At 33.3% G+C, this 27,294-nt stretch overlaps 5 protein-coding genes across 10 annotated transcripts in view; 3 read left to right on the forward strand and 2 right to left on the reverse strand.

Annotated features, from left to right (window-relative positions):
• Positions 1–188: 188 nt before the first annotated feature.
• Positions 189–3,151, reverse strand: Pex13 (peroxisomal biogenesis factor 13). The gene is made up of 3 exons (XM_076401691.1): positions 2,702–3,151; positions 1,924–2,484; positions 189–1,081 (listed from the first exon to the last, which is right to left on the reverse strand). The coding sequence occupies exons 1-3, from the start codon at positions 2,886–2,888 to the stop codon at positions 639–641; spliced, it is 1,191 nt and encodes a 396-aa protein (XP_076257806.1). The 5' UTR covers positions 2,889–3,151; the 3' UTR covers positions 189–638.
• LOC143194903 (sister chromatid cohesion protein DCC1) lies at positions 3,125–4,743 on the forward strand. 2 transcript variants are annotated; one of them, XM_076401690.1, is made up of 3 exons: positions 3,125–3,385; positions 3,445–4,503; positions 4,574–4,743. In XM_076401690.1, the coding sequence occupies exons 1-3, from the start codon at positions 3,366–3,368 to the stop codon at positions 4,677–4,679; spliced, it is 1,185 nt and encodes a 394-aa protein (XP_076257805.1). In that variant the 5' UTR covers positions 3,125–3,365; the 3' UTR covers positions 4,680–4,743. The 2 variants fall into 2 exon arrangements, with proteins under 2 accessions (XP_076257805.1, XP_076257804.1); XM_076401689.1 differs by having other exon boundaries at positions 3,225–3,385; positions 3,433–4,503.
• Positions 4,686–11,571, reverse strand: LOC143194905 (dipeptidase 1). 2 transcript variants are annotated; one of them, XM_076401694.1, is made up of 10 exons: positions 11,414–11,571; positions 7,631–7,697; positions 7,289–7,575; positions 7,086–7,236; positions 6,273–6,339; positions 6,046–6,222; positions 5,901–5,979; positions 5,772–5,847; positions 5,567–5,711; positions 4,686–4,786 (listed from the first exon to the last, which is right to left on the reverse strand). In XM_076401694.1, the coding sequence occupies exons 1-10, from the start codon at positions 11,457–11,459 to the stop codon at positions 4,733–4,735; spliced, it is 1,149 nt and encodes a 382-aa protein (XP_076257809.1). In that variant the 5' UTR covers positions 11,460–11,571; the 3' UTR covers positions 4,686–4,732. The 2 variants fall into 2 exon arrangements, with proteins under 2 accessions (XP_076257809.1, XP_076257808.1); XM_076401693.1 differs by having other exon boundaries at positions 7,631–7,706; positions 11,414–11,570.
• Positions 11,572–11,728: 157 nt separating this feature from the next.
• Positions 11,729–16,539, forward strand: LOC143194921 (uncharacterized). Of its 2 annotated transcripts, none has more exons than XM_076401712.1 (3): positions 11,729–11,956; positions 16,120–16,222; positions 16,289–16,539. In XM_076401712.1, exons 1-3 carry the CDS (start codon positions 11,865–11,867, stop codon positions 16,478–16,480), a joined length of 387 nt encoding a protein of 128 aa, XP_076257827.1. In that variant the 5' UTR covers positions 11,729–11,864; the 3' UTR covers positions 16,481–16,539. The 2 variants fall into 2 exon arrangements, with proteins under 2 accessions (XP_076257827.1, XP_076257828.1); XM_076401713.1 differs by having other exon boundaries at positions 11,760–11,956; positions 16,116–16,222.
• A 603-nt stretch (positions 16,540–17,142) lies between these two features.
• Myb (proto-oncogene like protein Myb) overlaps positions 17,143–27,294 on the forward strand; it is a 57,277-nt gene continuing 47,125 nt past the window's right edge. The window contains exons 1-2 of one of the 3 annotated variants that reach the window (XM_076401685.1): positions 17,143–17,239; positions 17,295–17,390. Coding sequence is in view for 1 of the 3 variants with exons in the window: in XM_076401682.1 (XP_076257797.1) it covers positions 17,878–17,915 (38 nt within the window). In the remaining 2 variants the exon portion in view is untranslated. Of the gene's footprint in view, positions 17,391–17,747; positions 17,916–27,294 lie in introns of those variants that run through there. The other 2 variants (XM_076401684.1, XM_076401682.1) reach the window with 2 other exon arrangements.

The following is a 27,294-nucleotide window of genomic DNA, read 5'->3' on the forward strand; positions in this document are numbered from 1 at the left end:
GACTAGCGTAAATAACTAATTTGCGAAGAGATTCTGTTTTTAATAACTACATGCATTATATTATACAATTTTTTAAAAATTAGTTATGCCTATTATTGGCGGTAATGCACACCAATAATGCAGTTAAAACCGATCATTTCCACGTCGGTGGTTTAGATGAAGGCTGCAGGGTACAAAAAACACCGAACTGATGACTCATACTCATTTTATTTCAATATGCCACATTAAAAAATTGTGAAAACAACAAAAATACAACTTTTCATTTGTCATGTCTTTGTGAGATTTAATCATTGTCAAGAACAACCATTTGTGACTAGTTTATAATAAAAACATGGTTGTATTCGTCTTTTTGTATTTCAGCTGAAACAAGTAAAACCACAGAAAGTAATATGCAGGTGCTATGGATTATATAATATGTATATGATCAATAAATTTTATAAAGGTATTGATGTTATATAAAGATTGGACACCAAGAGCCTGCAGAGAATAGGAATTATGTTAGTCTGGAATATTTAGAATAAAACTAAATATCATAGACCATAAACTGAATGCACAGGTTATAATTAAACGTATATTAATAGCAAAACAATAACAGCCTTTATATAAAGATCCTCATCCTATTTTGTCTTAAACGCAATTTATTTTCTATCTCTGGATTTCGTGGTGTTGCAGTCATCGCCGGGGCTCGCAGGAGGTATGCTTTCCTTTCGTATGGAACAGTCTTCTGTATCGAATATTTGTATATCGCCGAAACTCACTCTTTTCGTGTGAGTCTTAGCGGGGCTAGCTGAGGATTCCTCTTTTATTGTGCTCTTAGTGGGAACGGAAATGGTTGGTGGATGGTCCGGAGCTTTTTTACTGATAACGATGTAATTCAAAGGCACTACGCCGGCTTTTCCGTTATGGACAGCGTAAGCCCACCCGGTGTTCTTCAAATTCATCTCCTCCTGTATGTAAGCGGGTGCAAGCGTGATGTTATCGTTGGTGTGTATCGTCAGTTCGTTTGGTGACGTCGCTATGAAATCGAAACAAGCTTTGGCCATGACTCCCGGAGATTTCCAATTGGCTGGATCAAGTTTATCTAAAATAACAGCGTAATGAAACTGACTGCCTTCAAACTGAGTTATTAGTAGGGTTATTTGATAAGTCCTTCTATATGTGGCATTAACATCAAAGCTGGTTTAGTTTTGCCTTATAGACAGCTGTCAAAATCTGATGTTAAGCACATCAATTGAAGCAAGCAACTTTTGTTGTTAAACAACATTTCCGGTTAGTATCATTGATTTATAAAGGTGTATGTACAGATATTTAAACATTCATTACTTATGCATTTGATGTCACTGAAGACCTGAATGACCAAAAAAGTTCGAAAACAATGTTCAATTACAAGACTTATTGGACGTACTGTCAAAGAACTTTCAGACAGTTTAGCAGTTGATGAATCAACTGTTTCCTAATGTTTACATGAGATGGTAAAGATCGAAATGAAGGAATCCACGTGAAATGACAGAAAATGCCTTATTGAACCGTGTCAATACTGTTGCTTCATTGCTTCCACTTAAAAAAAGATTTGACTGTGTCGCATTGTCGATGAAATATGGATCAACTCCGATAAGCCTTAGCATAAAAAGTTATGGGTTAGTCCAGGTAAAGCCTTATTATTCATTCATGGCAATAAACTTATGATTTTGACAAATGGGAAAAGGTTGCAGAAAAGCAGAAGAAACTTGAATATGAGAAAATCTGCCAATAAGGGATTATAGTTCCTTAAAGTGTATCTCCAAGAGTCAGGCTAAGATTCATTCTAAAAAGAAAAAGATTTGTTTTTCTGTATTGTTGTAAGGACTTATTAAACGACCCTCGTACATATTTGACATATATTTTTGCAATCACTCAATAAAAGTTACATTAAATATTACTCACCTTCATATTTTGGCAAAAACCTGCTAATAATATAGGGAGCAGAAACAATTACTCCGAGAAAAGCGAGAGTTGGCCAACTTGATCCTGAGTTTGGGCCAGAAGATCCTCCAGGCATCCCGTTCGCCGCTTCTTTCCACGCTGCAAAGTTCGGGCTTTTTGTTACCTTCAATCCCAAGATCTGCCTCATTCTTCTATATAACCAAGTGATGAGTCTGAAGACATTGAAGGAGTACCAAATGTGACCGAACATTGTTCTTAGTCGGCCAAAATTCTCGGCTACACCCAGGACCGCACGAAACGAGCTGGTCATGGCAAAAAACGTATTGTCCAACATCATGGCTAAACTATTAACTGCCCGCACAACACTTTCCACGTTAGCAAATGTCCTTCTGGAACTATCCTCGGCGTATTGAATGAATCTTCTTTCGTGATCATCGCGAGTGAAACTTGGATAGTCAAATGAGCCGTAATTGTTGAAGCTACCATATGAACCATACGACCCGTAGGAATTTCTATATGGAGCGCCAAAACTTCCGTATGAACTATACGGTGAATTGTAACCTGTACATAAAAACTCTTGTTAAAACTTAATTAATACATAGTTTTATTGTCTACAAAGAAATTGTTTCTATTTATGGGAATCTTATAATATATGACCTTGTTAGTTCTACAATTGATAATAATCATTGTTGAAACAACATGCTAATTTTAAAACACTTTATATACTAATGTAAATATTATACCATATAAATAACGTCACTTTAAAAAAACAACTTACTTGATAAGGAATAAGGCGAGCTAAATTGGTTATATGAATTTACTCCAAACCCTGAACCCATAGGTCTTGGGGGTAAAACTGGGGCAGATCTGCCAGCAGAGAACGGCGGATTCGCATTTTGATTTCTGATGACCTGAAGATTTTGTAATTGTGTCGAAGAATCCCAAGGTTTCATACCCGAAGTCATATTAAAACTATTGAAAACAATTCCGAATATAAACGTATACACTCAACTTTCTACGATACTATAACTTAGTTAAACTTAGCAAATTGTCGTGTAATTATGACCAATTAAACATCTGATCGGCTTACAGTAGACACTCAAAAAACTGAACATTGCACTTTGTTTTACAAAACCACTTTAAATATTTATTGTTTTTTTATGGATAATTGTGAAATGTCTACTTAAAAGAATCGTCTATTGTTGACAGTTCGTAGATGACATACCTGAATATATTTTATATATGATTAATATTTAAAATCGAATGAGGTTTAAGTTTTTTCTTTTATTAAATTTCCTTGGAGTACAAATATGTAGTTTTTCAATATATGAAGGAAAGTTAAAAACATTTTTATGTCTTTGCAATAATGTAAATAATCCGAAAATGGCGGGAAAATTGTGCTCAATACTTGAATTATTTAATTAATATTTTTGATTTTGATTATGAGTAAAATTAATTCGGAGTAAGTATCATTAAGTATTACCAAAGTATTATAGATTGATATAAAAGTGTCTATTCTAGGCGTGAATTAAAAGATGTTAACGAAATTCTGGAACATGCGAAGCTCACTGAAAATGATATCCTTCCAACATCACAGGCTTTATTTTTTGCTTCGAGTGATATACACAGCAGTAACGTTCGTTTATTAGAGCTTAATAGTGAATTACTGAAAGCAATTGAAGCCAACGAGGTTTTAACTATAAAAGGAGAAGACGACGATGAAGTGGTTATATGTACCTCAAAGTCTACCTTTCGAGTCACGGAAGCAGAAACTTCAAATAATTTGTTGTTGATAAAATCACTGCAGTTTAGTAATAATATTCAAACTCAAAACCAAAGGTCGGTCAGGAAAGTAGAAATCTGCAATGTATTTCAGGAATATTTAGAAGCGACTCCTGGAAGACCTCATTTGAATAAATTATATGATATTTTAAGTAACACAATTTACAGAGGTCCAGAATATGAGTATGAAATCGAGGGCAAACAGTTGTACTCCTTAGAGGAGCTAAAAGGCATCGTTCAATCTTCTGATAGGGAATTAAATGATGCCATCAAAGCAATGGATGTTGTTGAAATAGATGGTAAAATACGTGAAATAGATTTTGAGTATCATTTTCGTGTATTGTCCTACATGTTAAAATTAATAGAAGAAAATTCTTGGGACTTGGATATGATTGATTATGATGTAACTTGTGAGAGCTTAAGTGAACTGGTACATGGTGATATAGTGAAGAGTTTGTTTGAAAAATACACTGAAGACTCCAGAGTTATTGATGGTTTGCCATTGTATCGATACAAGGAATTTGATGTGTGTCAGTTTTTTGCCAGGGTTTTGCTAAAGGAAGCTGGAAAATTCAATCTGGAGGAGTTCTTGCAGGCTTGGAGGGATTCTGTACCTGAAGGTATGGTAACAAGTGAAGATATGCTATATGGAATCGCGATAATTAACAGGAAATCGATCCCAAGCGTTATTTGGTCTTTTGAAGAAACCAGTCTGCCAGATAATATTAATGAGAGATTTAAGGTGCTGTTTGATGTTAAAGAAAAATGGAGTGTACCAGAAATTACACCATATATTAGGTAATTATTCTATTGTACTTATTGTACTTGTACTAAATTGTTAGCATTTTACATCTTTTTAAATCGATAGGTCCTTAACAACAGATAAGTTGGATGTAAATGCATTATTAGCCAAACATGCAAGGGCCTCGAAAGTGGATGGTGTGAAATATTATTCAGCAAAACATGCAAAATAAAATAACTTTTGTAATTGTTGATGTTTACTGTAGAAATATTTATAATATACTTTTTATAAATTAATGATGTCTTCTCTTGGTTTTTCATCTTTCAGTTGCAGTTTTACCTGAAATAATAAAAAAAATACTTAGTTACTTACAGTAACAGTTCCTTTTCTCTGACACACGATTTTCACTTTAGAATTTCATTTCATGATAAAAATCTACACATTTTAGGTTTTCAAGCTTCATTAATCTCCTGTAGCATACGTTAATTTTACTAAGTGCCGAGCCAATTATGCTCGATGAATATCGGGAAAATTCGTTTTCCCAGCAGTTTTATCTGTAGATACGTATGGGATGTAAATAAAGAACTTAAATTAAATGTTTTCAAGCATAGTTTCTATATGTTTTCTGTGATTTGACTATGTACATGTGTTTAAAATAAAATTTGTTTTATTTAGTAAAATACATATTCCTTTTGTAATGGTTCTTTTTTATGTTGGTAGTTTTTACATTTTATATTATTTGTGTCATGCTCTATTTCATTGACATTTAAGTCTTTAAATAACTATCATATGTATAAGATATTTCAAAATGTGTTTTATTGTATGAAAAATTAATTAATTAAGTTCTTTAACATAAGCTTATAAAGTATAACATTTTTACAAAAGCATTAAGCATAAAATATAGAGGTTTATAAAGGTCATATCGAAATCTTGGTAAAATCGACAAGTGTTAAGATAAAGTCAAAGATAAATCATATAGTCTTGAAACCGTTTTTTAATTTCTCAAGTTTTCATTGGATTTCTGTCAATTATTAAGAAACAAAATCACTCATAATAAATTTCTCCCCTCGTCAGTTATACACGACAAAAATATTATAAAAACTAGTGTATGGAACAAACCTGTTCTACTTTTCGAAAAACTCTGACCAAATTTCTCCCTGCCAGTTTTTCCAAATTTTCTATGGTCCATATCTGAGGGTTGAGCACCTTTAGCAGATCGAATAGATCACTATACGTAGACACGTCCTCTAAACCTTTCGGTAATCTATTAAAGGTTATTAATAATTTAAATGAAAACTAATACATTTTTAATGAATCTAATAACCTGTGAACACCGTCATAATCAGCACCCAATCCTACATGATCTACCCCAATAACTTCTACTATATGATTGATATGGTCTGAGAAAGAAGTCACCATAAGTTAGATTCATTAATGATTAATAATTTATTACTTATCACATCGTATATTGTGTTATTGCCACCGATAAAACCACTGAAGAAGTTCACCATAATAATTCCATCGTTTTCTTTCTGTATGTTGAAGAAATATGTTAATAATTTTGGGAGATAGTTTAGTTAAAAGGTATTCTAATTCACCAATAGCTGAAGGACATCATCGTTGACATTTCTCACGTGATCGTAGATATATCTGGAGGAAGAATGAGAAAAAATGACGGGCGCCTTGGATGCCTTGATCGCGTCGATCATTACATTGCGGGAGACATGAGCTAGATCGACCATCATTCCCAATCTGTTCATTTCGGCAATTATAATCTACAAAGAGTCATGAAATAAATGCTTTACTGGTTAATTGAGGAAATTACCTTTCCAAATTCGGTCAGATTCTTTTTGGGGGTATCTGGAGTAGAATCGGCAGCAGTTGAGTCAGCCCTATAGTGCGAAAAATAGAATTTTGGAAGTAATATAAGTTTTACTGGTAATTTAATAAAATATTTTTAATCAGTTTATCAGAAATAAACATCTATTATTAACCTTTACTAGGAAGGACTGTTGGTAGGCTTATATTTATTGTCTTTGTCTTGAAATATTTTTATTAATTAAAATGAAAGAAACAAAACGCAATTTTATTTCTGTATCGAAGTAACAGTATTGATATATTTAATTATGTTTATTCACATATTATTATCGTATTTCCTTTTCATTTTGTTTTTTTTTCTCACATCACATATGTGCTCTATAGCTCGTCCAGTAAAATAGTTAATGCACGTCATCAAACATTTGTACGTTACCACGTCACAATGTTGCCGTATAAAATTTGCCTTTTTGTTTCGGTTTATTTGGAGTTTAATATATAACAAAATACTAATATTTTGATGAATTTTGAGGACATTTGGCAACATGGCCCGCCAGTAGCAATCCAAATTGAATTTTATAGACTGATTAGGTTACATGTACCGACGCATCGACAGCGTTCTGTCTCCTTTTAATTTGTATAAACGGAGAAGAAAAAATCCAATCGTAGTTTTTAAAACGAGTATTACATTTTTACAAAATGCAATTGACAATATATTTGACGTCATTTATGACGTGTATCGGCTGTTGTATAGAACGTGCTGTATACACCAGTTTTAAATCAATTATAAGTAGCATATTATTAAAATGACGTAAGCTCTTACCAATCTAAGTTACAAAAATGGGTAAGCGTCAAATATCGGACTCCCAGTTCGTAGTAAGCCCTTAAAACCGATAGTCGATTATCGATTGAGTGGCCGCCCTCGACCCCGATAAAGGAAGCGATTTTCTTTTGTTTGAAGGCTTCCGCGATGTCTGAAAATCAACGTTTGCTAATGATTGTTTTTTTAAAAAATATGGAGCTTACCATCGCTTTTTGTTGCCCAGTATAAAACACCACTGTATTTATCAACCAATCGCTTGATCAAATCGATTTGTTCGATGGTATCTGATACGGGATTGGTGTTATTTGTACACTTTATGTATGCTGACCAAAACTGTGCGCCCAGTTTTCCCTTGGTCAATTTGACATAATCCGTATGACAACTTTTGCAATCCTTCATCTCGTCGTTTTCCTGCCATTCCTTTAGGAAGTCATACTTTTCAATTTGATTGTTATAGATCATTTTCAGTTTATAGGGCAGGTCATTATGCCTGGAATGTTAGGAAAATTATTGATTTATTGTTGTATTTGTTTAAGAAGTTTTACCCGTCGATCAATGGAAAATTATCCAAAGCGGTCCTTCCTGGTACGTCTGTAGCTTTACTTTGGACCCCTAAAATTTCTATTAATTATTGAATTAACTCTATGTAGATCCCGTCCAATAAAGCAGCCAGTACACGTCATCAAATTTTATAACGTTAGCACGTCGCAATGTTGCTGCATCAAATTTGACTTTTGGTTTATAACGTTTGCCGGTTTATAACCCCTAATTTTTATCACAAATGTTTCGAAGAATTCTGCAGAAATCTGGCAACATACCAGTCTAAGTCGCATTTTAAACTGATTCGGTCAAATGTTCCGACTGAACATCAGACAACACTCTTTTTAGCTAGGGTCAAAATAAGATGAACAAATCCGTTCCGAATTTAAAACGAATTTTACATTTTTACCAACTGCAAATGAAAATATGTTTTACGACACATATAGCGTGTATTAGCTGTTTTATTGGACTGGTTAATGTAAGTTATAGTCTACTCAAAGTTTATTTGTATAGGCGTCATCAAGATGTTTAAAGAATATAGCCTGCCGCAATTTGTAAATTCGTTTTAGAATCAGACAATATTTTTCGTCTCATTTAATTCTAGTTAAAAAGAGATACAATGCTCTGTGATTAGTTCGAACACGTAAACGAATGACCCTGACAAAGTCGTCCAGTTGTCAGACGAATGCAAAATTCTTGAATTAATTATAGTTTTTAGATGTACTATAATGTTAAAATAAATTTTATTTGATAACATTTTTGTTCAATTATTTTATTTAGATTAGAATTTTGTTGTATGTCAAAGCCAAACTCAACTAAAACTCAGAGTTGACGCCTCAACATTGCGACGTTTTGATGTCACAAATTTCGATGACGCATAATACAAATAAAATTTGAATAGATTATAGATCAAAATTAGTGTTGGGAACAAACGACAGAAATTGACTATCGACTGATCAGTAACTGACTACTTTTTACTATCGACTCAGTCGCTATTTTCGGTCCGACTGATTTTATTACTATTTACTATCGACTGTTTCAGTCGCTTACTTTTAGTTACTATTTTAGGTTCTACTAGTTCATTCGACTGATTTTTAACGTTCTGGCCTTCCGTTCTGGCCACGAACTTGAAAATAATGCACTGAATTTATGCTTATATAGATGTATGTGTAATATATGTAGTTTTATATTTTTTGGTAGTTTACTTGTGAATAACTATATATTGTAAATTAATATAGCAGCATTTTGGAACGCTAGTTTTCGAGGGCAAAAAAATTAAATTGTAAATGATAGATGATAGTAAAGTACTTTTGACTGGCATAGTAGGTAATACTTTGGACTGGTATAATAGGTAATACTTTTTTGATAAACTTTCACGATTTTTTGTCCAAGCCTCTTGTTTGTCGAAAGTTTTTTCCTAAAACCTTGAAAACCAAAATTAGGTTCCAAAGGTTTAAGAAATTGCATAGATCCAAAAGATTTGAAGAGTTTTTTACAGTAGCAGTTGTTAAATTTCTTTTAAAAAATATTAACGATAAAGAGGCGAATAAGGTATATTAAATATTTGTAATAAATACATTTTCTGATAGGGAAATTCTACTTTAATATTTAACAATTTAATTTGTTGGCTATTAAGAAGAGCACCACAGTTTCCATTTGTTAACGAATGGACTACCTTAACAGATTGTTTTCAACTTTTAAAGCCTATTGAAATAATGACCATCGAGTTATCTGGAGAAATATATCCCAACGATGTCTTTAATTATACGGTTAATAAGAGGACTGCAACATTCCATCAAATCCAGGATTTTAACAAGGGGATGGAGAAATAATGACAAAATTGTCTATTAAATGTCATCAATAAAAGACTGGCAATTTTAGAAATGAATACGATATGCGGGAAATCCACATTTTTAGATCCTAGATTTAAAAAAGCAGGATTTGGAAATTCCACTTATTAGCAAAGTTTAGAAAACACATCAGTTACACGTAAAATATTCCTCTGTACCTGCAACATCTGTCCCCTGGGAACGAGTTTTTTCAAAATCTGAGCAAATAATTAAAGATCGAAGAAATCGCCTCACGGGAGAAAAGTTGAACAGGATAATACACAGTAATTTAAAAATATTTCCGTTCAAAAGTAAATTAAACTTTTATTTAAAAAAGATGTGGTAGTTATTGTACGATCATTTTTAGGTTCATCATGGATTAGATGGAAAATCTTTAGTTTTTAGGGTTTATTTAAGTTGTATTTTACTATTTATATTTATTGTGCTATGTTATTTAAAAATAGCAATTAATATATTAAAACACGATAAAACATTTGTGGTGTTATTATTCCATTCCTTTTTACACATCCACAGAACATTCAATATAAAAGTAATCCTAATTCCTTTAAATTTATTTTATTTATTACGTGATAATAGAAATTACGAATTTAGTAATTTTGTTTTCCTTTTATTTTTCAAGGTTATTACGCGAATGAATATATATATACATCTCTGTCTCGCTTATAGTACCATTGGAGAATATAAAGACATTTAAAATTAACTCCTCCAAGCATTTATCTCCGTCCTTTCCTATCTCACATTTTATACAGACAAAAATTCGTACATCTCCGTCTGACATCACAAAAAAAAGTCGAACCGTGCATTTGACTGAAAATAGTAATTATTATTTTCAGTCACTATTTTTTTGACCATCGACTGTTTCGACTGTTTTCAGTCGATAGTTCCCAACGCTGATCAAAATTAATGGTAATTACAATTAGCATCGTAGTGAATAGTAAATATTTAATTTAATAGTTATATTAAATGCTGATAATTTAAAAATCGTAATTAATAAGTACATTGATTAATTAGCAATATATCACTAATTTTGTTTTGTGATAAACATAACTATTCTCACTACTAATTAATATAATACAAAATAGTTTTATTTTTATTAATTATACTAATTAGGCCTGTAAATTAACTTGAAGTTTTATTGTAAAATATTAGTACAATGTATATTTTCATTACAGTTTTCAGGCAATATACGGGTTCCATCTCTTTCGATTCGTTCATTTTCTTCCGAGACGATGTATCTTTTATGGCTATCTACGAGTCATATGTCGGAACAAGTAGTAATCAGAAGGAGCAAGTTCTGGAAAATACGGCGGATAGAGTAGCACTTCGCATTTTAATATTGTCAAGTATCCTTTCAGCGGTTTTGCAACATGTAGTCGGTGTTGTCATGCTGAAGAATAATTTGTTGTGTCTTTTCTCACATTCCGGTTATTTTTCATAGTAATCATAAATTGTAACCGATAGCGATTCCCATTGATGGTTTAATTGAGTAATGTTTTCAAATCATCGCCTTACAATTTGTTGGCTTGGCTGTCCAGAACACTCTTGTTTTTGAAAACCACTTCGAAATCGATGGAGCATGATTGCCATAACCTTTACACAGCATTTAATGACCTTCAGTCGCCTTTTTCTGCGACTTAAGTGAATGAAATTTTTTTTAGTTCACACTCTGACGAATACTGAAGCCTGTTAATGAGGTTGATTACAAATATACCCGTTATGATTTAATACATAATAACACCATCTGTCATAAGTTTTTTAAAAATTAATTTATAGGCCTGTTTATTGAATTATAAGCAGCAATTGTTTCTTTTAGACATCAGATTTTGACATTCCGTGTCAGTTACATTTAGGTTAAGTTTCAAGTAAAGTTATTTACAACTGAGTGGAGTTAGTTTTAGTGCAAATTAATCAATCAAAAATACGAAATAAAAAAATTACCAGCAAGGAAGAACCAAAAAACCACGATGATAACTGATACAGACATCTTTGTAAAAGGCACAAATTACAACTAAAAATTACTACTTCTAAAACGCTCGTACGTTTCTTAATAGGAGCAAATCTAATAGAGACGATAAAAATTAAGATGGTGTGGAAAGGTCAGAACTGAACCTAAACAAATGTGTATACTGTTATCTAATCATTCGCCGTTTTAACCATTAGACGCCGCGCATATTTTATTCGGCAGAATCTTATTATCCTTGGGATTTTACTCGCGATTCGAAAAAACAGATGATGGTGGATGTAGCGTTGGAATATTTTTTTTCGTGCGGATGGAGAGGATAAGGAACCGCAACGAACTGGACGTGCGGCTATTAGTCGCTTCCTCTTTTTGCATCAGCGCTGATGATAATTCCGTGTTTTGTGAAAAATCGGCCAGAGAGAGAACTGCATGTCTCTCAGTGGACAATTAAAAATCAAGCAACATGTGGACGAAACGTTTGCTGCTCGGATTATTGAGCGTGTGTCTTTTTGTGGACGTCGGTGAGTATATTAACATGGTATTTCAAAAATATTTTCAAGTAATAAGTAGTTAAATAATATTAATAAATACTGTTGTTCGACATTAATACTTTAATTATTAAATTCTGTTTTAATCAGGGTAGATTTATAAAAGAAAATTTAATTGATTTTCGGCCTATTATTTTTGTTAATAATTAGTAAATCATCATTTCGTTTCAATAAAGGCACTCTGACGTAAAGTTGAATTCAAATAAAACTGAAATAAATTAGTTTGAAACAACATTTTTTATGTGAGAAAAAATATGACAGATATATCAGAATCCAATTTGTATCTAGGACGTCTTACAATACATTCTTGAGAATGTAATGGTCCAAATTCGATGCTTTTCCATGTTTACGTAACATTTTAACTAAAAAATCCGAATATCTTTAGAATGTACAAGTTTGAAAGTGAAAATACTGAGCTTTTTTAAAAGGAGTATCAAAACAATTTGTTTTTCATAATCTGTCAAATAACAATTATTCCATTGACTGTTCTAGCGATTTATAAACCTACATTTGGTAATAAAACGGTATAGAATTCTTATGAATTTCGAATAACATTCATATCGATTACTTACGTGATATATATTTTTATACAGTGTAGTACATTTAGATATAATATTCCAATTTAATTACAAAAATAATTATTGCCTATAATCAAAAACTAGATTTTATTCCTATCAAACTGTCCTCGTATGATTATTTCTCTAGAAGAGATTCTAGAAAAGTATGATTTTCCAAGTTAATTCATTGATGTGGAATAAATTACAATTATACAGTTTGTGTGGGTCTACAGCTATTTTTTTGAATTTACTATATAAATAGTAGAGATTCTAACTCTAATTCACATGTATTAGAACAAATCTAACTTAACAATTGATTTTAATAAATAGTTGTCAGATGAAAGTGAGTTTGGAAATCACTTTTGACATTTAAAAATATGTTATTGTAGTTTAAAATTTGTTAGCATAATTTATTACAGATTTTTGAGTACCTCTGCGCCAAAACAATTTGGTTTTAACTGTCAAATGACAATTATTTCATTGACAGTGGTATCGATTTAGAAATGCACATTATGTAATAAAACAGATTGATTTCTTATCATTTTAAATAACATTAATGTGTATTTCTTATGAGATGTATATTTTTATAGGAAAAGTACAGTGGACAAATTTTTAAAAACAAAACAACTTCGTTACGTATAGAATTTAATTATAAAAGACGTGTTTGTGTTTGTGTAAAACTGTTGCCATATGATTATTTCTCATGTTTTTTGAACACAATTATATACTTCATATTTTGTATAGTATCGTTATCTTTTATACTCTAGTCATAGAAACACATTTTATTTAACAATTAATTTCAATAAACTGTTGCTAGATGAAGGAGAGTTTGAAGATAAGTTTTTACATTTTTAAAAACATTGTTGTAATCAGAATTTTGTAACCTAACGTCAAGAGAAGACGGTTTTTGTAATATGTCAAAAGATGAATCAATGAAAAACTAACCCACGTTCATATAGCATACATATCACTAAAAAAACTATGTTGTCGTTTTGCATTTAAAATGAGTTGGAGTTTTGTCGTAACCAGCATATTATATATTAATATAATGTTGGGCATAAAGTAACTTCGGTTTTCCTAATAGATGGAATTATAGTCGTATATGGCCAGTAATGGTAATTCAATGAAACTATAGCATTGTAAGTTTGAAGAGTAAAAGGATAACATTTTCGTTATAATTATATATTTTTACTTCCTAAAACGGATAAATATTTCGGAAACTAAGCGGTGTCAGAGTCAGAATTGATTTAATTTGTTTTCTTTTCGGATATTTTGATGTTAAAGATGAATCTGGTTGGTCAATCGTTGAAAAAGTCGATGAAATTCTTCAGAATATAATATCTATCAGCAAATTGTCGATTATAGGTGGTCAGATCATTAATTCGACTTTTTAGTGCCAACAACTAATGTGATTGGAAACAGGCGATTAAAAAAAAACGGTAAAAATTGATCATGAGGAAAGGAAGGCCACCGTATAGCCTGGACCTTGCTACGTGAACATCACTTGATTCATTTTTTCGTTCCATAGTGACGGTTCTATAGGAAAGTGACAAAAGGTCGATCAAAAGTTATAGACTAACGTTGGAAAAGTATATTAATAACACATGGAAAAAAACAAAATTAATTTTTCTCCAAAAATTAATTTTTTTTCTTTAACCAGATTTCATATTATCTTCAGAACAATGGTATTTTTGTTGTATGTCAAAGCCAAACAGAACTAAAACTCAGAGCTGATGCGGCAACATTGCAACGTTTTGATTTTGACAAATTTAAATCACGTATGTACAAAATAACTTTGAATAGATTATAACAGGTCAATTGAAAACGGCCTACCCTAGTAACTCACATTTTTTGAGCAAATTTAGTTTTTTTATTCAACATAATTCCCTTCAAGCATGATACACTGATTATAGTGGCTCTTCAACTTTTCGATACCATTTTCCTTTGCTTCAAACTAGGCCTCAGTTTCGGCGATCACCTCTTCATTCGACGAAATTTTCTTCCCAGCGAGCATTCTTTTGAGATCTGAGAACAGGAAATAGTCGCTGGGGGCCAGATCTGGAGAATACGGTAGATGAGGAAGCAATTCGAAGCCTAATTCATGGATTTTTTCCATCGTTTTCACTGACTTCTGACACGGTTTATTGTCTTGGTGAAGCAACACTTTCTTTTTCTTAAAATGCGACCGTTTTCGGCGTTTTCGTCCTTCAAACGGTCCAATAATGCTATGTAATAGTCGCTGTTAATGGTTCTTCCTTTTCCAAGGTAGGCAATGAAAATTGTTCCATGCGCATCCTAAAATACAGAAGCCATAAACTTGCCAACCGACTGTTACGTTTTCCCACCCTTTGGAGCGGGTTCATCGTGTGCAGTCCACTCGGATGACTGTCGATTGGACTTCGGAGTGAAATAATGGAGTCATGTTTCATCCATTGTCACATATCGACGCAAAAACTCGGGTTTATTACGCTTGATCATCTTCAAACATTGCTCAGAATCATCAACTCATGGTTGTTTTTGGCCGAAAGTGAGCTCGCGCGGCACCCACTTTGCACAGAGCTTTCTCATACCCAAATATTCGTGAATGATATGATGTACACGTTCAGTTGATATCTTTAGAGTGTCTGCTATTTCATTAAATTTTAATTTATGATCTTTCAGAATCATTTTGTGGATTTTTTAAATGTTTTCGTCGGTAACAACTTCTTTTGGCCGTCCATTGCGTTCACCGTCTTCGGTGCTCATTTCATTCAGTCTAAACTTAGCATACCAATCCTTGATGGTTGATTTTCCTGGGGCAGTGTCTGGAAACTTGGCTTGGTAACAAAAGTTATTTCACTCACAATGCTATAATTCACAAATTAATGATCCGACAGCTGTTAAATTTATACATGCATCTTTTGTAGGTTAAGGATAATTAAATTTAATTCTAGTAGCGGCATCTATGTACCAGTTCGGGGACTTTTCAATTGACCTGTTATGTGAATAAATTCTAGTTGAAAAACATGGAAAATAACAAAAATTACTTTTTTTCTCCAGCCCATTACTGCTGTCTTTAACCAGATTTCGTATTACTTTCAGAACAACGGTAAAAATTTAAATAAACGCAGATTAATTTTCCATGCACCTACTATTTTATTAAATTGTCTATTTCTTGTAAGAATTTTAAATAAAAAAACCATTGTAGTTCTATTATACGAATATCAGAAATCTTCAGATGCTATCAACGTGACTTCTGCTACTTTATATTAATTGATGATAATATTAATTAAAATTTATAAATATTGAAATGTATAATTAGTAAAATAACCGTTGTTTTTTGACCGGACAAATATATGTTGTAACGTTTAACGTTGTAAATATTTTACGTGTGTTGCACTGGCGCTGATAATTATTTCAACATTCCTTTTTTGTCTTTTTAGAAGAACCGTTTTATCCACACATTTACTCAAGTGATTCATCACTTTATTAGACTAATAACGAAAAGGCATTTTAGGCAGGTCGGTTTTAATTTTGAACCTTGCATTATAAATGCAAACGTTTGAGTATGTAAAATTATATTTATTTATGTTTAGGTAGCTCCATCTGTAAACCGCTCTCGTTCTTTAAAGTGGATTGTAACATATGCCTTTGTGACGCTAGCGGGAAGCAATACTCATGTGAACGGAAGATATGTCAAAGGGTAAGTCCTTGCGCATTCACCAAACACCTCCAATATACAAATTACTACAATATTAAATTACTCTAGGTACCGGATTATACCAATTTCATCAAAGAACTCGACAAAGATGGAAGGGTAATTCTAATTCCAAAGTCCTCTCATCAGTCCAAGATAGGTTTACAAGACGATTTTACTTATAATACCAAAATATCGGATAATAAATCTAATAGTAAAATATCGAAAGGTTACGACGATTTTATCAAATCATTTTTAACTTGATTTGTATGATAATTAAATTAATTGTCTGACTTTATATAAATAAAATTTACATATTATTATTTTTATTTTGTCTTCACTATGTTCCTCTACTTTGACAAATATAAAATATGATTGGTTGCCTATATAACTAATTATTTTTTAACCTAAATGATAACTATTTTCAATTTTTTTATGATAATATTTATAAATTTATGTTTACTGTTCCTTTTTATATACAGTAACTAGTATAAGAAATTGTTAATAAAACATTTAATTTAGTATAAATTATGTATCTTTGATGCTAATTATGTTGGATTCTGTTTAATTTCTACTGTTATAAAATAGAGAGTTACCAGATGTTTTAGAAAATTCATAAAAACAGTTTCAATTAAGATAATAGGATCTTTATAAATTAAATGTCATTTATAACTGATGGACGCATTCTATGTTTATCCAATATATTCCGAAAGAACAAACAAATGCTACCAAGAACGAATTATTTTTTCATTATTTAGTAAATTAATACCAAATAATTAAAAAGAATACAATTAATTTTAAAAAGTTGTTTAAAGATAACAAGATGATTTACAAGTTAATTATTATAATCGTCGATATCGATAGAGTTGACATCGATAATTATGCACAATATATTTATAACATTATTACCGTTTATTTTGAATATTATTAAACATTCGAAGACGGTAGAGCGTGCTCGCATTGTATATTGTATTCAAATAACCATCAAACAATACGAAATGAACATTTCAACCAACAGCTCAGGTTACTCGTTATTATTTCTGGTATCATTAATATATTAATGCTTTTTTTCGTCCAGTTTGTGTTTGTAATAAATTATAAAGAAGAAGCAGTCAACATTTAAAACAAGTTCTCTAAAGAATTACGGTTGCAAGTTCGACCGATGTAGTTCTAGGTAAGTAAATAAATACGTGTTTATTATTACTAGTAATAAGATGTCAAATGTTACATTAAACAATATTTCATCGCCTTCTACAAATAGAAAACAATAACGGTTGTATCGATACGTAAACACGGCCAACTTCTGGGATTATGATTGTGTAAACAACCGAATATTGTTTAACGATATTATAGATTCCTGTTGTGGGAAATTTATCCGTAATAAAAGATCTCATAATTTTGGAAGATAACAAGTACTCTATTGATTTTTTCACATTGCTTGTTCCTCAATAGCTTCACAACCATATTACGAACGATGTTAGTGCGCATGCGCCTAACTCTGGTTTTGGATTGCAGTTGACAAATGTCAGTCAGTTCGGTTGAGGACCTCGCGGTGTACGCGTGTGTTCGTTGTCGTATACCGTTTAGGAATTAAAAACATTAAGAGCACGGCGTTGTTGTGTGTGTCCTGTGTCTAATTCCTGCGGGACCCCTGTTAGGATATGGCCAGCTTATACCAAATACATCACGAAGTTGATTTGTAAGTGTTCGATATTTACTTTAAACTAGTGGTGGGTTTTTAGCGGAATGCGGTCGATTTTAATGCCATCCTGCAAGTTTTCCCGCCAACCAGGAACGTTTCCCTCGACCTGATCGCATTTGTTTTTATTTGAGGGGGCGACTCGAATCGAGAAGCCCTGATTTGTATGTACACGGCGCGAAACTCGTTCCGTATAGGTTAGACTTTTAATTATGACGTAACGTGCGCGACAGACGGTGTCTCTCTCGTTTTACAATGTTTTTTTTATAGATTACTGGAGCCGGTCGCGTTTTTCGTGTTTCCGGCGTCCGTGATTATCGCTAATCAAACACCGGATCGTGTCATTGCCAACCCGCCAAATTCGAATGTTTCCCATCTGAGTTTGTTTATACACGTAACCTCCCCGGCTGTTCATATTTCGGTTACGAAATGACATCATCATCATCACCGCCACCGTCGATCGAAGTCAAATAAAACATTTGAATCGCAAATTCAAACGAAAAGCCAGTTTGTCCTGTTGTTTTCTAGCCCGCGTGTTTTTTTCTTGGTGTCGTTTTTTCCCGTCTACTCTGTCTTCGTTTCGGAGGCCTGTTGGGGTTAAATGGTTATTTCTGCATTATGTAATGGTAAAAAATCAAGGTCGACCAAAAAAAAAAACAATTGATTTCCAACGCTCGCTAGATTAACGGGGAAATGCTATTTTTTGTAGGGGAGGTTTATTATTATTTTTTACTGTAAATTTCGCGTGTTTTTTGGTCTTATTTTGAGGTTGATTACAGTCATAGATTGCTTAGATACAGTTGCCAAGGTCTTCTATTTGTATTTTCCAGTCGGGATTAGGAGACGTGTGATGAATTCTTTAATTATTATTTTGTCTTTCCCAACGATAGGAATATTTTGTTTACTCGGGAGCTTTCAAATACGTTCTTGATTTAATGTTATTCATATTATCAGGTAACTAATTGGGTTTTATTAAAATTCTAATGAGGTTTTTTCATTAACGAGGTATTATCCTCTCATCATATTAAGTTCTCATTTTCTAAGTATCTTCTCAGATGCATTATTATCTTATATTAGGTTGAAAAGCAAGTAATTTCGGTGTTATTTATGGATCGATGAAATTGATCAATAAATAAATAAGACAATTTCTAAAATTTGTTAGGTTGGCAAGAAAATAATTTCGTTGTTATTTATAGATCGATGAAAATGATCAATAAATGATAAGACATTTTCCAGAAAACTTCTGCTAAAAAAAACTGCAGTCGATATTACATCAAATATACATCATACATACATCAAAATAAAATGACGATGACTTGAGCTCAAACCAATTATGGCGTAGAGTCACTGGAAATATTTTCTTTAACAAACGATGTCTGGCAGATGTTTTTACTCCACATGTGTAATAAATCGTCGATCGAAACGGAGACAATGGGCCCACGAGACGCCGGTCTTCGGTGACCTTTTTGGCGCAATTTTCTACCATCTACCAAGACGCACAAATCAACCCCTCCTATTCACCATCATCATCCTGCAGCTGTCGTCTTGATCGGGGCTCGTGCCTTCTGTCCCGCCGGCTTTACCTTCCGGGTTTTGTTTCCCCAAAACGCCATTGATACATTCTGTTTCCCCGATCTTGGGGTGTCGCCCTATTGTCACGGTCTTTTCTTTTTCTTGCGTCTTTTTTTCTTTGTTTTTTTTTCGCAATCGTAGTCAGTCCGAGGTGAGACTTTCGTCTTCGGGGTGCGTTGGGACAGCTGGGACGTTGGGGCGGTTCTATCTTGATATTTTGCTCCATAAATATATGATTAATTAATCCGTAGTTGTTCAATGTGGAACGATTGACGTTTGAAATTTTTTCCGGGTTATATAAAATCGGGTAACTAAATCCAGCAACGTTCAATATGCTGTTAATTGTTAGGGAGACATAGAAGTGTCCTAGCGAGCGTAGATCAATTATCCAGAAGGGTATTATGACTTCAATGTATAGATTTTGTGGAACACAAGATTTTTTTCTCAATTTAATTTTATGTTTCTTTTGTTATATAATCTATTCAAAATTTATTTGTATATGCGTCATCAAGATGTTTAATGTATTGCCTGCCGCAATTTGTAAATTCGTTTTAGAATCAGATAATATTTTTCTTCTTTTATTTTAGTTAAAAAGAGGCACAATTCTGACTGATTAGTTCGAACGCGTAAACGAATGAACCTGTAAAAGTCGTCCGGTTGTCAGATGTATGCAAAATTCTTGAAAGCATATCAGTATTGCTGTCGAAATGTCAATTACTAGTAATAATATTGCTACCAGGGGTTATAACTCTAACATATAAACTATTGTGGCTGTATAATTAACTGTAGTTTCTAGATGTACTATAATTTATTTTAAAATTATATTTAATAACATTTTTGTTTAATTATTTAATTTAATTTAGAATTTTGTTGTAATTTTTTTTACTCTTTGTGAGATTCCACAATCTGCCCTATAGGCATTAAGTATTTCTTATGTTTATATTATATCTACATGGCATGTAGAAAATCACTTCATTGAGCGATCTCTTGTATAAAATATTATCTTAATTAATTAGTCTTATTCTAAAGTCTATATATGTCCAGTAATCAGATCAGGTGGTGTTAAACGTTTTAGTGTACGCACTTCACTATAACGTCGCATATTTAGCTGATTACCGAGTATGTTGGGATGCACTGACAGTCTTTCGAAGTACTTCACACAAACACGTTGAATTACACTCGTTATAGGTTCAAGAGTAATATCGCGTTGTATCACTTTATTTGAAATATAGTACGGAGCATAAGCAGTGGCACGCAACACTTTATTTTGGAACCGTTGAATGATGGATATGTTAGATTTGCTAGCGGTACCCCATAGTTGGATTCGATATGACCAAATAGACTTGAGTATAGACTCATACAGCAATACCTTGTTATCTAATGTTAACTTAGATTTGCGCCCGATGAGCCAATACATTTGATATAATTGTTTGATATTAAAATTAGGCATATACAAATAAACTTTGAATAGACTGTTGTAAAATTACATTGATTAATATGTATAGATTCAGTTTAATTCACAGTATACTGTATTCGAAAATAATTGAGTTAAAAGCGTGGTATCCAACAATGGAGAGAGGTAATATAGATGCGATAGTAGAGGAATACAGAACAATGATCTATCGTAAGGCATACGCGCACGCAGGAGAGAGCGATAAGCAGCTGGTTCCGCGGTTCGTATTTTTATTGGCGGCGTGTGGGGGCCCTTTTGAAAATAAACGGTCTACAAATAAATCACAGTCGCGCCAACATAAACTATTGACGTACGAAAGACCGACCAAGAAGGAATTCCAATTTCAGTATATGCAGATTGCGTAAGGATTGAGGGCATTTACCTTAATCGATATTGTTTTGTTAATTTATGTTCTGATATTAGTAAAAAAGTAATCCACGCTTTTGAAATCGTTGCGAGGATGATTTATTGGGATTTATCCGATGAATTGGCTGGATGTTCGTATTTTGGACATTCAGTATTTCGTAACCGTGTTAGATCACAAGAGATTAGGTCTGGTGAGTACGTCGGACGCTCGATCATCTCTTTAAGAGGATTTTAAGATTGCTTTGCGTATTTTGTTCCTTCAGTATTTCGAAAGTATTTTAGATCAAAAGGTGTTAAGTCTGGTGAGTACCTGGGATGTTCGACTATCCTTCGTCGTATGTAGCTGATTATTGTTTTTTAAGAGGGTAACTTGGCGTGTTTCGTTTATTCAGTATTTCGGAGGCGTGTGAGATCGGAAGGTGCTAAGTCTGGTGAGTAAGCTCATATTTGCTAATAACGTGGACTTTCTATAGTCCTTCCAATAAAACAGCCAATGCACGTCATTAAAATTTGTAATGTAACAGGTCAATTGAAAAGTCCAGGGCTTACCATAGTAAAACAAATTTTTTTAGCAAAATAATTTTTTTTATTTAACATAATTCCTTTCAAAGGTAATACGCTGATTATAGCGACCCTCCAACTTTTCGATTGTTTCGATTTTTGTAGTACAATTTTCTTTTGCTTCAAAATCATGGCATCAGTTTCGTCGATCATCTCTTCATTAGATGAAAATTTCTTCCCAGCGAGCATTCTTTTGAGATCTGAGAACAGGAAATAGCCGCGGTGGGTCAGATCTGGAGAATACGGTGGATGAGGAAGCAATTCGAAGCCCAATTCATTGATTTTTGACACGATGCATTGTCTTGGTGAAGCAGCATTTCCTTTTTCTTCAAATGCGGCCATTTTTTCGGCGATTACGTCTTTCAAACGGTCCCTTAACGCTATGTAATAGTCGCTGTTGATGGTCCTTCGTTTTTTAAGGTAGTCAATGAAAATTATTCCATGCCCATCCCAAAATACAGACGCCATAACCTTGCCAGCCGACTGTTGCGTTTTCCCACGCTTTGGAGGAAGTTTATCGTGTGCAGTTCCCTCGGATGACTGTCGATTGGACTTCGGAGTGAAATGATGGAGCCATGTTTTGTCCATTGTCACATATCGACGAAATTCCTTTTTATCAATTTTTTTTCACAGTAACAAAAGTTACTTCATTCAAAATGCTATAATTCACAAACTAATTATCTCACAGCTGTAAAATTTATACACGCATCTTTTGAGGGTTAGAGATAACTAAAAAACATATGGATTTAATTTTAGTAGCGCCATCTATGTGCCAGGCCGGGAACTTTTCAGTTGACCTGTTAACGTTGCCGCACCAAATTTAAGTTTTCGTTTATTTTGACTTTCACAACAAAATACTAATGCAAATAAAATAGTTAAATAAAAATTACGTTATAAAATATCATTTATTTTAACATTGTAGTAAATTTAATGCATATTTATTGAATTAGTTAAATTGTAATGTTAATTATAGCAGCTCTATATTATTGCTGTTAATTATATTAGCTGCAGCCACAATATTTTGTAGGTTAGAGGTGTTTTATTATATTTACACTTACATACGACGCCGGTGTCGACCAGTACCAAAACAATCGTTTTTTATAGACTGATTTGGTTACATGTTCGGAAGTATCATTTTCATGCTGCCTTTTTTTAGAGTAATGCTAATTAGTAAAATGAGTATTTTTACGTTTTTTTAAACTGAATTTGGCAATACGTTCGACGGTGTTGATGACGTGCATTGGCTGTTTTATTGGAAGCTCTATATTGTCATTTTGGATGAAACTTATCGTCTTTGTCCGGAGGATAATTTCGGAATTTCGGAAAGGAATTTTTGATTTTTGATATTCGAAAATGAAAGACGTATATCACCTTTTCGACTATCTAATGTTTGATCTGCGCAAACCCCAAAACTGTAAATAAATCGTATTTGAATGAGGATGTGTTTATATGTTTTATTGCTTAATAGAAAATATACAAGGTGTTGGGGATGAATGATGTTTTGTCAGCTGTCGCTTACAGCATATCGCAAACAGATTTGTGATGGTACCTTGTTAATAGTGTCGCGCGTGCCACGTGTTCTATAACACCTTTATACAGGCCACTTTATTTAGCGTGCTCATTAATTTAAAAATGACTTGTTTGTAATTCGAAATTATTACTTATTTTTACTTTTGATGGAAAAATAATTTGATAACAAACACTACTTAACTTCCACATTGAAATGGTCACACTTCAATGAACAAGCAGTGATTTTAGCGCCGATCTTTGTTTGTTTAAAGCATGCAGATAACATTTACCACATATATTTTGCTCACCGCGATGTAATAAGTTATTTTTAGCCTGATAAAGATTCTATTTCTTTATTTTTTATTTTTTATTTGTCTAATTGCACCGTATTTTTTATGACGGAACACTAAGTACACCTTAAGTGGATTCATTTGGTTTAAAGGATTGATAATTGTATTATTTCGGTTTTATACCCTCCTCTCTGTCTCTCTTATGTTTCTTATCAACAAAAAACGGGAATAAATGGTAACTCAGATTCATCATAATTATTGAAGATTGTAACATTGAAATAGTTTGGTTTTGAGGAAAAAATAAAGTTTAGAACACTTTAGAAGAAAATAACTAGTAATCAGATGGCATTAGGCCAGAACTGCAAGGGTAGTGCGGTGATCAGTTCATCAGTTGCTCAGTAAATTGGTTTTAGTGTCTAAAATCACAATTAGCAGGTCAGTTGAAAAGTCCCTGGCCTACCATAGTAAACCAAATTTTTTTGGCAAAATTAGTTTTTTTTATTCAACATGATTTCCTTTAAGGGTGATACACTAATTATAGCGACCCTCCAACTTTTCGATACCATTTTTGTAATACGATCATTCAAAATATGCCTCAGTTTCGGCGATCACCTCTTCATTCGACGAAAATTTCTTCCCAGCGAGCATTCTTTTGAGATCTGAGAACAGGAAATAGTCGCCGGAGGCCAGATCTGGAGAATACAGTGGATGAGGAACCAATCCGGATTTTTGCCATTATTTTCACTGACTCGTGACACGGTACATTGTCTTGGTGAAGCAGCACTTTCTTTTTTTTTTCAAATGCGGCCGCTTTTCGGCGATTTTGTCCTTCAAATAGTCCAATAACTCTATGTAATAGTCGCTCTTGATGGCCCTTTCTTTTTCAAGGTAGTCAATGAAAATTATTCTATGCGCATACCAAAATACGGACGCCTTAACCTTGCCAGCCGACTGTTACGTTTTCCCACGCTTTGGAGCGGGTTCATCGTGTGCAGTCCACTCGGATGACTGTCGATTGAACTTCGGAGTGAAATAATAGAGCCATGTTTTGTTAATGTTTTGGTCGGTAATAACTTCTTTTGAGCGTCCACTGCGTTCATCGTCTTCGGTGCTCATTTCACCACCTCTAAACTTAGCATACCAATCCTTGATGGTTGATTTTCCTGGGAGTGTCCGGAAACTCGGTATCAAGCCATGTTTTTTGCTTCAAGTGTATTTTTTCCCTTCAAAAATCAATATTTTATCAACGCGCGAAATTCCTTTTTATTAATTTTTTTTCACAATAACAAAAGTTGATTCACTCACAATGCCATAATTCACAAACTAATGATCCGACAGCTATCAAATTTGTTCACCCATCTTTTGAGGGTTAGGGCTAACTAAAGAACATATGGATTTAATTCTAGTAGCGCCATCTATGTGTCAGACCGGGGACTTTTCAATTGATCTGTTATAACATATATTTGTTCATTTCTTAAATAATTTTAGATGTAGACTTTGCGACATCCTGCGATTGGTTTTCAGACATAATAAAAATGTCCGAAAATATTTTTCAAACAAAATAAATAAATGAATGAACTGGAATTTTTCGTTTCGAAATATACGTGACGCGATCGTGATGGATTTTATTACGACATGGTGTGTTGTAAGAGTTCACCATGTGGGCGTCAAAAAAAGGCCGGGAATTCTTGGTATCCCAAGAGATTGCCCACACACTGTCGGTATGAAATTTCAACCCATCGAGTCGGGGTGGTTTTCGGGGGAATCGATTCGCCATATCGATATCAACATTTAGAAAGTTCGCGAATTAGTTAGTATCGGAATAAGTACACAGGTCTGTCACAAGAAGCTGATTGGGTCGTTTCAACTGTTTTCTATGTATTTTGGTATGCTGAAAACGAAAATAGCATGGAAAAGATTCCAGGACGTCAGTATTTCTTGAGAGTCTTTAATTTTCTCAAACATGCCGCTGAGTTGCTTGGTTCGACGATTAAGCCGGAACTTAACTTCTGACAAAAGTGTCTTCCTCGTGGTTTGGATTTTTCAACATTTGTTCAATATTAGAGGATTGATAGATGCATTTAAGCTGCAATATGAACCCAACGAAATCTTTTCATGGACTCATTAAAAAAGCAAGTAAGAAGAATTTGGAATTGGGTCTTCTCAAATTAAAATATGAGGACCATGATTGACATGTCTAGGGGATAGCAGACTGTCCACACGCCACACCATCAGCCATATCGACATCAACATTTAGAAAGTTCGTGTATGATTCAAGTTGGTATCCGAATAATTATTACGTTCATCGTACGTCGTAAAAAACACCATCCCTTATATTGACCCAACCTATCTCTGTCTAATCCGTTCGTCGATAGAGCGAGACGGCGGCTTTATCGATATATACGAGGGGTCACGAAAGGGAAGACCATCTGCTCCGTTGAGGGCCCCCTTTTCCCAACACACCTGCCTCTGATGGACAGGACCCCTCGAACTCGTACTAGTATTAATTGGCATCAATGCAATGGCCGATGGAAATATCATTTCTTTTTGTTCTTCGGTCGATTTCGAGACGAGAACAATCATGCACATCGTCTGTTTTATTGTGATAATGCAATATATTAATTAAATAGAAAATACAGATTTCTGTTGGATCATAAGTACATAAGATAGGGTTACATATGGAATTAGACATACAAATGGTATGGTGAGAATAAGGTAGTTCAGATGGAAATGGACGGTAGTATTAAATAATGATATGGAAATGTATGCAATAAAGTTCAGGTAGGAGCATTAAAAAACGTAAAAACCCAGAAAATTAAGAGATAGGATTTGTCTGATTGATACATGGAAAATACTAAAAATAAGTTACTAATAAAAAGTTACGAAAGGGAAAATTGATGATATTTTGAGAATTGTGGACATGTAACAAGGAAGTAGATGGATTGGAGGGAGACAAGAGGAGAATAGGAAGGAGGTGACATTAAGAAACAGTTGGGAGAATGAGGGAGTGTCTTCACGAAGACAAGAGGGAAGGACATGGCGAATGAAAATAAAATAAAAACGAACTCGAAAAGAAAATAAGGGAATTCAACAAACTAAAAAGAAGACATTAGAAATTGGAAAGATTAGAAAAGTGTGGAAGATGGGAACATACGAGAACTGACCACTAAGGAAGAGGAACTTGAAGAAGAATTTGCAAAAAATTAGAAAGAAAAAACACACACGCCATTTTGGAGGTGTTCTAGTTTGGAGGCACCAATTTTAGGTATTTTTTCAAGTGAAATAAAAAAACAAGCAATATTTGTACTATCAATTTTTTTATATTAGATATTTATTAATGCCTTAGGAATATATTAAACAAAAATCAGGCTGTTGAAGTGAGGGGACTCAAAAAAAATGGCGCGCCCTTGTTGACAGGATTGCAGCCTTCCTAGTAATCTGAAACCAAAAAAAAAAAGAAAATTCTTAATCCCCAGAAGTGCTTCTAACAATGTAAAAAGACTTTATTTGAAAAGAAATATATTCTTTGCCTTTTTCCCGATTTTTTTGATAGAAAAATGTGAAGAGAAGAAGTGAAGAGTAAAATAGAGAAGACTCACGCCAAATTTCAACTTGAGTGTAACGTCAA

This window comes from Rhynchophorus ferrugineus, unplaced genomic scaffold (assembly GCF_030347505.1).
Source record: "Rhynchophorus ferrugineus isolate W39M unplaced genomic scaffold, kcgeb_rfMv2 rfM4, whole genome shotgun sequence".
Taxonomy (NCBI): domain Eukaryota; kingdom Metazoa; phylum Arthropoda; class Insecta; order Coleoptera; family Curculionidae; genus Rhynchophorus; species Rhynchophorus ferrugineus.

Excerpts from the sequence above, each read along its gene's own strand:
- Pex13 (XM_076401691.1), bottom strand. The coding sequence starts at position 2,888 with ATGACTTCGGGTATGAAACCTTGGGATTCTTCGACACAATTACAAAAT. Across the intron at positions 2,485-2,701 it reads CTCGCCTTATTCCTTATCAA|GTTACAATTCACCGTATAGT; the intron begins GTAAGTTGTTTT and ends TTTTATGTACAG. Across the intron at positions 1,082-1,923 it reads GTTTTTGCCAAAATATGAAG|ATAAACTTGATCCAGCCAAT; the intron begins GTGAGTAATATT and ends CTGTTATTTTAG.
- LOC143194903 (XM_076401689.1), top strand. The coding sequence starts at position 3,366 with ATGAGTAAAATTAATTCGGA. Across the intron at positions 3,386-3,432 it reads ATGAGTAAAATTAATTCGGA|TGTCTATTCTAGGCGTGAAT; the intron begins GTAAGTATCATT and ends TTGATATAAAAG. Across the intron at positions 4,504-4,573 it reads GAAATTACACCATATATTAG|GTCCTTAACAACAGATAAGT; the intron begins GTAATTATTCTA and ends TTAAATCGATAG.
- LOC143194905 (XM_076401693.1), bottom strand. The coding sequence starts at position 11,459 with ATGTCTGTATCAGTTATCATCGTGGTTTTTTGGTTCTTCCTTGCTG. Across the intron at positions 7,237-7,288 it reads CTGGGCAACAAAAAGCGATG|ACATCGCGGAAGCCTTCAAA; the intron begins GTAAGCTCCATA and ends GTTGATTTTCAG. Across the intron at positions 5,848-5,900 it reads CACAATATACGATGTGATAA|ACCATATCAATCATATAGTA; the intron begins GTAATAAATTAT and ends CTTCTTTCTCAG.
- LOC143194921 (XM_076401712.1), top strand. The coding sequence starts at position 11,865 with ATGTCTCTCAGTGGACAATTAAAAATCAAGCAACATGTGGACGAAACG. Across the intron at positions 11,957-16,119 it reads GTGTCTTTTTGTGGACGTCG|CTCCATCTGTAAACCGCTCT; the intron begins GTGAGTATATTA and ends ATGTTTAGGTAG. Across the intron at positions 16,223-16,288 it reads AACGGAAGATATGTCAAAGG|GTACCGGATTATACCAATTT; the intron begins GTAAGTCCTTGC and ends AAATTACTCTAG.